Below are 8,617 nucleotides of genomic sequence, written 5' to 3' on the forward strand. Positions count from 1 at the left end.
AAAAAACCCCCAAACCATCCACCCCACCCTGTTTTTGTTTTGGCCATCACTAAATTACTACTACAATGGGCAATTTAAAGGCTGAAGCACATTCTGTGGAAGTGTTTACAGCAGATTAAGGGGTAACTCAGGGCCCTGAAATGGCATTTAAAACTCTCTTCTGTTAGAAAATTGACCTCACTGTGGTGATAACTAATCCTCACTGCACTCACAGAGAGAACTTTGCTTCTGGACTATGTTTTAACAATTCCACAGGTAGTCACTCTCATTATTTTTCCAGCTCGGGTTTTCTAACTGTTCCCCTCAGTTAATTGTTTTGGTTTCTCATTTATTAATTCCAATGGCATCCAGGTACTTTCAGGTGTACTGCCAGAACCCTTTGTGTCTCCTGAATCAGAGCACAGTCCATCAAATTTCCTGGCTGTTTAAATTTAATTACGAAAAAGACCAAGGGAGTCAGTAACAAGTCATTTGTGAGAAAATGCATTTTCATTGTTTGGATGGCTGAGACACTAATAAAACATGCATCCACACAAAAGTTCCTTTTCTTACCAAATCATTCCTACTTAACACACCCAGATAGCTGGAACAAACTGATGTCCTTGTTTGCTATGCATTTCCTCCTTCAAGCATATGAATCAGGTGATACCCTAGAGCTGCTTAGGAACACTGTGAAACTGACATGCATTTTGACTCATTATAGACACCAAACACGAGTCAGAGCCTTATTAAGTATCCTTTTGAGTGACTGAGGCTGAGACATGACAAATACAAGCACATGTCTAAGACATGCCCTTACACTTGTGAACAACGACCTTCCAAAACACACAGCAGAGCTACCGATTATCAGAAGCATGTTTTCAAAGGGCTAAATACCAGGAGGATAGTCAGGGCTTCTCAACCCCATTGCATCCTTCTGCACCACAACCAACCAAGTCAACTAGAAGCTCATCAGCCTTGCAGCAACAGGTTGGAAACACCACAGGAAGCTCATCGTTATACTCCAGATTTCAGGTTCAACAGTAACAGCTATCAGTAAGTTTGCACAGAATCCTGTGGAACACAGTATTGCACAGCCGTAACACTAGCTAGGCAAGTAATTCACAGACTGAAGATTACCAGCTTTTAGTCACCTAGCTGCTTTCATTTCCTCAGTTGTTTGTATGTTCCTTTTTGTTCCCTAACTAAAAAAACACCCCATCATCTGGTAAACTTGTTCGGGACAGAGGAAGACTCTTCTCAGAACAGTGTGTTTATGTGTAAGTTAAGAACATCTCAGTCTAACAGTCAAAAGTTAAATGAGGATCAGTGTCACGTGAAGCAATCATGTTTCTTTCTTGGAAGACATACCACAGTGTTTGCATCTAAGTTTAATTACTCTTCCCCCGCACACTTCAATACCTGCTCTTTTTAAACAACCTTCCTCTCCTTTGAGGGTTTAGTGAGCCTCAACAGAATTAGGGCTCCTGAATGTTTATAGACACTACATAAATTATTAAAAGAATAAAGCTCAGAGGAGCTTGCAGACTTACTTGTGAGTACAGGCTCATACTCCACTTGCAGGCAATTTACATATGATACATTTATGATTTTACAGGACAATGATGGATTTTTCATTCCATACTTCCCTCCACAGAGCTACTGAGATCAATTATTTCAACAAGTCTTCCCAAGTAAAGCCTTTGTTCAGATGAAAAAGCAGACTGTAAGATTGAGACCATCATAATCATTAACTACCAGTAGCAGTACTATTACATGTCCTAAAAAATTCTAGGCATGACAGTATCAAAACCAGACACATTCTCCTCAAATATCAAGTTACATGGCATTCTCATGTTCAAAAGACAAAAAAAAAGCAAAGCATTTTATGCTGCAGTAGAGTAGCTGATTTCACTTTAATATGAAAAGTAGAAAAATGGCAACTTTGGTGCTTTAAAGCAGTTCCATGATTAAGTCATAAAATTAATCCTGGAAAATGAAGTCCCAGAGCATGCCTGTATACCCTTATTGGAGGTATATACAGTGGTTGTAGTAGTAACTTATCACGTGAGCATCAGCTGACTGGTGGGATGCACATTATCCATTTCTGATATAAGCAATTTTTATGCATTATCCAGCAGCAAAGATGTCTTCCTCCAAGGCAACATGTGCTGTGTGCTCTGTCCTCTTCCTCCTCACTGGGAAGGATAAATCTGGCATATTTAACATCTGTATTTGAGTGCTGACCCTGACAATAACTCTGCCCAGGTCTACTGGTGAAGATGTGGACAGAATGGTGTAGAGAGTGCATAACAGATCTCTGTTTTAACAGATCCACTGGAAATAACTTTTGTAGGCAAATGAAAAAAGCCTTTGAAGTTCACTGCTAATGCTTTCTTTTGCTCCCTTTAAGCACATTGTTGTTTGCTGGCATTTTTGTCAGGCCATCAAGTAGTTATCTGCATTCCAGCTGCTCATGCAAGTTACATTAAAAGACATTGATATATCCAAACAATTAAACAAGCATATAGGCAGGCTTAAGCATAAAGACATCTTAAGAATTTAGTAGTAACTTTCCACTTCAACCTCTACAAGGTCACCTTCTGATTACACCAACAACTAAAATCAATGAACTATCACAAAAGGAAGTATTTCCTTCTGTACATGATTTTTATTATTTACATAATACAATATAGCATAGATGCTGGGTAGCATGATTATGTGCAATACATAAATATGAACTATCTGTACATGTTTGCATATCTAATAACTCAGAAAACCAAAGTTAGAAGCGAAAACCTGATGCTTTTAATAGAGGAGTAAAAACTAAGACTGAACACTGCAATAAAAACTGGAAGTTCAGGACTAGCGCCTTGTGTACATACGTAACTATTTACAGATGAGAACAGGCATTACCACAACACTAGTCTAAACTGTACTTGTTTATATAAAAACCACAAGTTTCATACATCACAAAAAAACCTTCCATTATAACACAGAAGTGATATTACCAGACAAGCATCAGTGAAGTATACCGCCTTTTCTAGAGTTGTTATTGTACAATGCTGTAGATAATGCAGCCCATGCAATACACCCAAGAACACTACAGTCCTACACCCAAGTACAATTAGAAATGATTAAGCAGCCCTCCAAGAATGGTTCCAGCTACCACTGAAGTCTACAGCAGCTGTGTTGGGTATGGTTTTCCATGCAGAATGGTGCAACTGTTACATTTAAAACTAGAAAAAAATTAACTCCTGTTATTCTTTTGAACTCAGAACACACAGAACATAAGTAGTATGAGTAACAAACTGCTCTAGTACTTCAGCAACTTACTCATCCACACGTTGCTTGATAGAGCTGCTGTGGTATGTCTAAAAACATATTTAACTTTTTTTGTAAACCAATCTTACAATATTGTGCTACACAATCTTTTCAGCTATGCAAGGAAAAGCAGACAACTCTGTTGCAGGTCAGTCGTAAGTTCCTAGAAGGATATTTCCTTTGGGAACCTATTCTCACGATTCTAAAGTTAATGTAATCTTTTCCAAACCAATTTTCTTCTCATATGTATCTGATTTTTTCCATTTTTCTCAGAGCAATTGGTAAGTGACTTTCTTAAGTATAGCATCAACACTCATCTTACTGGGATAGTGGACCCCTCTACATAGCTTACATTCTGCTGGAAAAAAATGGAGTGTGGAAATTAAAATTAAAATGAGATTTCAAATGAAAGAAGTAGACTGCCAACATTTTTGATGTATCCTTCTCCAAAACAGGCACATAACACTAGCCGAAGATTATATACCTCAAACATATCTCAAAAGGCAGATCTGCTGCAAACATGCAGATAGCATACATCCGTTTGGCACATGTGAACTAGAGAGTCTGTTCTCTGTGCATGCGTATTCCTGTGCAGGTTTCTGATCATCCAATTATATTCTGGGGAGGGCATACATATTTCCAAGGGCTGCCTGTATAATATCCAATTCTGCCTGTAACAAACACCCAAACATTCTGAAATACCATTAAGACAGACAAGACTAAAAAGTAAAACTTTGAAGAAAAATGGCCATGCACCTGCTCTTTCGTGTTTTCCTAGGACGTTTTAGAAACAAAACAAAAAGTCAGTCAGTCTTTTCACAGGCAGGTTAATTTATATTCTCTGGATTTTTTCAGCCACCACAACTGGATTCTCTTTCCTGATTTTTGCTGCAGCTTCTGCTTTGTAATCATACGGGCAGTTATGCTTGTCAGAATAACGGTGAAGTCCACAAAATAAGTTTCCACATCGGCAGTCAAATCCTGTATATGTAGAAAAAGAAGCAACATCACTAGGAAGCTTCATATTTAATTAAGTTGTAAATTAAGCACTTAGTCACTGTAAAGGGAGTATGTTCATCTAGTCTGACATACAAAGAAAAATGAACAGCTGTACTACATTGTCTGGATTCCGAAGAAGCACGTAAGATTAATGGTACAGACATTTCATCAAGTTTAATCTAGCAAGAGACAACAAATCATACAGATCTGTTCAAAATTGACAAAATGTTCTCATACCTGTAAGGCCAACCTTCTTTCTGCACATGAAACATCTGTTCTTCTTTGGTTTGGGCAGTTCAGGAGCTCTCTCTTCACTCTGTGAAGTACTAGGCTGAGAAACTGATGGGCTTGGTTGAGTAACAACTATTAAAGCAAGCAAAGGAAATAAAGGTTAAATTTCCTTTTCTTGACTTCACTAGCTATTTAGTATGCATATATTTGTTAATTCGCCCTACCAAGACCCTGATGTTTGTTGTCTAAAGTACTACATAGACCAGTCTACAAAAATGTAAACAAGGAATAGTGATTTTTCGATACTCTATTCTTCCCTTTTGGCTCCACACAAGACAATCATATTTTCCCCACAGTTCCACCAGCTAGAAAATATAAGGCACTTATGCATTACACCTACACAACTGTTAAGGGCTTGGAAAGCACTCCAGAAGTTCCATGTACACATTTAATATTTAAAAAAACCCATAGGATCAAGTAACATTTAATCTAAAACAGTAACAACATAATCATGGCTAAAGTTGCTGAACAGAAGGGATATCTATAGAGAATATAACTAATAACATATTTTAAAACCAAACAAAATTCAGTAATGTGTCACTATCATGGTACTGCGTTACTCTGCCACTACACTTGTGAAGTCAGATACCTCAAACAGTTCACCAAGATGGCAGCTAGCAAGCCACTGATTCTGTGACAGATTCAGAACACAGCTACAAAACACACACAGTTCAGAAAAGCCCTCATGTTTTCGACACTTTCAGTAATTTAAAGAACAAAGCGCAAATTTACACTGAATATCTGTATTTTTGTACTGTATGCAGCTTTAGTATTTGAGCAGATATAGTCAAAAGGAATAATTTTTCAATTGCCTTTGTTTAAAAATGAAATGCTGATCATAAGCCATGGCAGACAAAGAGGAACCAGAAATGCACACATGCTTTGCAATTTTGCTAGCCAGGGTGAACCTTCATCTGCATCAGAACCAACTTATAAATACGAGCCCTGGGAGCATGTGTGTTGTTTCAATCAGATGCAAAAGAAAATGCTGAAGAACAGGCAAATCAATGGTTACCTAAATAATTAAAATCACCCACAACATGCAGTAAGAGAAAATAAAAACAAGAAGAGGAGCAGCCTTTATCACTGCCTAACATGCCAACAAGGAAAAAAATGTGGAAACAGCAACTTCTCATGAATTACCAAGGCCTAGTAGATCACTCTATGACAAAACAAAGATAACAAGAACAAATCCATCTAACGGAAAACATTACCAACTACTTCAGGTATACTTTCTCCTTCGCATGAGGAAATTGTGACAAGTGGCAGCCCACAAACTGGAAAGTGAAGAAAGCGATCCTAAGAAACTGGAGCAGTACGCTTCCTGAAAGGGCTGCTAAACAGGATCTTTCCCCCACAACTAAAACATGTTCCAAGAAGTAAAAGCAGTACATGACATACAGTAATGGGCACTACAAGTTCCCAAGGCAAGACCGGACACAGTCCCCTAAATCCAAATTAAAATGTTCAGTTTATTAGTCTTTGTGAATAAAGGATTCCCCTATTATTTTATGACAGCAAAGTTAAGTCTGATAAGTTTTTAATCATGTTAAACCTTCACACATATGCTTCTGAATAATGGCTAGGACAGAGGCAAAGCTGCCTATCCTGCCCCCTACTTCAAGTTCAGAACAAAAATCCTTCTTCATCAACCTGTGGTTCAGATGAAAAATACTGTAAATTATAGTTGTTCTGCCATGACATCAGGAGCCAATATAAATTAATCAGATACTACTCTGACAACCGCTTGTAACAAAAGGCTTCCTTTAGCACAGAAGCCAAATCCAACCAGGCAAGTACAATTCCAGTCCTTGACATATTAATTTTATGCCAGAAATCACAGTGTTAACCATCAGGGAAAGTACTCTCAATGATTGCTGTATGATCACCATGGAATGAATAACTGAAAAAAATGAGTTACTGAAAAAACACTGAAAGCTGAAAAATAGTGGTTACTGGTACCTGTAAGACCTGCTTCCTCAATAACAGTGTTCAGATGAAGCAAACTTCTCACCACTAAAACAGGTTTTATCACTTTAACAGAGATCGTGCTGGCACGCACCTCTCCTTATCACCTTGCTCACTTCCCTTCCCAGCCTTTGGCTCAAGAGGTTACCTGACCATGTTTACTTCACTTGAATTTTACCAGACCAGTTCTCCTATTACAAGGCCAAAAAACTTAGGGGCAACAGATTTTCAGAACTAGGCAAGACTTTATTATCCTCGTCTTAAATTATTATCTGTAGGCACTGTAAGATGTACTATCATCATGCAGAAGGAAGACTATCACCGATCTGCTAGGATAATAAAGACTAACATAATCCTAGTATTGGAGAGGTGCCTGAGAAAAAAACACAAATACACACAGGCACTGCATCATGAATTTGGGAAAATTTCCTTCATGTGCAGTCTGAAGATAAGATGCATCTTATAAAAGGCATGTGGGAAGAGCAAGACTGCTGATGAGAAAAGTTAGCTTCATGCCACAGCCACATGCTACAGCATGACAGCTACTCAACCTATATGCAGAGAGGTCCTACAAACTAAAGAACAAAGCTCTTCTCACACCCCGAAGTATTAAGCCACAGTGACTATGTGGGACTGTCACTCAAAATTAAAAACCACTCTAAAAGCTGGATTTTCAAAACTGACAGTAGTTTCCCTTATATAAACCAGTATGGCTGCTGCAAAAAGAACATGCCTACTGTAGGTATTTTACAACTGAGATTTCACCATGGAAAGGAATGAACCCAATATTTCAGTGATCAAAACCTGATGAAAATAAAGCAATATTACTTTTTAACCCTCCTTGTATCAAAAGCAACCAGAAAGGGCTACTAAAGTAACATCAAGAAGTTTTTAGAAGCTTCTCTGACTAAATAAAATTAACCAAAATAAGATCCCAACAGATTAAACTGCATGACTTTCACAGTACTAGTAAGTGGTAAGGATATCAGTGGAGCAAAGTCCTGAAAGCATAAAAAAAAAAAATTGATTTACGCATTCCGACTTGATCAAGCTAATGCCGAACTCCCACCATGGAAGAACTGGAAAAATTAAAACAAGAGAGAAAAGAGGTAAAGTCAAAAGTCATCAGAAAGACATTAGACTGCATTTCTGCAATACCACAGCAGAAAGCTGTACTAGAGATTGTGCATTCTTTATATTGTATATTAACGCAATGGACTTGTATATAAAATTTTAGTCTGAAAAGATGGACAGGACTTATGCTTTATCAAGCTTCCTGAGTGTAAATATTTTATTCTTAAGGAACTACAATTGCTATGCCAGCCGAGGTGCTCATGATGAAAGACTGCAGAATAAGTTTCCATCATGTTTAATTTTGTGCCAAAGAAAGGGAACAGAAATGTTTTGCAACATGCAACTCAACAGGCATATTGAATATCTTTACTGTTAGATTAATACCATGTAAAGATACCCCAGTTTCAGTATCACAGAGAAATATGGTTTCATTCAGTCACCATGAAGACTTGATGTCTGTGGTATACTGCTGTTAAAATAACAGCAGCATGCTACCACCAACAAGCACAGGACCCGTAGTTGGGTCTGCAGTCTTATTTTCCAAGGTGAACAGCTTCAGCGCTTAGAAGAGACTACTGGTTCCATTTCAGAATTGTTTCCATCAGGGGCATCCACTGAAGCTAGAGCAGTCATGGGAAACATGAAGATGAGCTAATTATTTTCAACCCAAGATGGAGCTGTTATATCAGACAATTTTACCAACAGCCACAAAGGAACTGTCCACAGACAGCAACATGGTTAAAACACTATAGCCGTGTGTGAAAAAAAAAATCACAGATAAAACACATTGGTTCTATCTACCATATACATGAGTGGAACCTGTAACAGGGTCTCAACCTGAATGCAGGACAGCTGAAAAATAACTCTGATCATATTGGCTTGGCAGAAAGCCAAGTGAGCCAACCACGATTGCCTGCTGTCTTCTGAAGCTGATTAATTCTGGAACAGAAAGGGTAAGTGTCCTGGTTTGGCTAAAACAGGG

At 38.1% G+C, this 8,617-nt stretch overlaps 1 protein-coding gene across 1 annotated transcript; it reads right to left on the minus strand.

Moving 5' to 3' along the window:
* Positions 1-4,135: 4,135 nt before the first annotated feature.
* Positions 4,136-7,597, minus strand: LOC104156566 (AN1-type zinc finger protein 5). The gene is made up of 3 exons (XM_009699577.1): positions 7,594-7,597; positions 4,540-4,665; positions 4,136-4,284 (listed from the first exon to the last, which is right to left on the minus strand). Exons 1-3 carry the CDS (start codon positions 7,595-7,597, stop codon positions 4,136-4,138), a joined length of 279 nt encoding a protein of 92 aa, XP_009697879.1.
* Positions 7,598-8,617: the final 1,020 nt, after the last annotated feature.

The sequence above is a fragment of the Cariama cristata genome, unplaced genomic scaffold, assembly GCF_000690535.1.
Source record: "Cariama cristata isolate BGI_N322 unplaced genomic scaffold, ASM69053v1 scaffold41490, whole genome shotgun sequence".
NCBI lineage: Eukaryota > Metazoa > Chordata > Aves > Cariamiformes > Cariamidae > Cariama > Cariama cristata.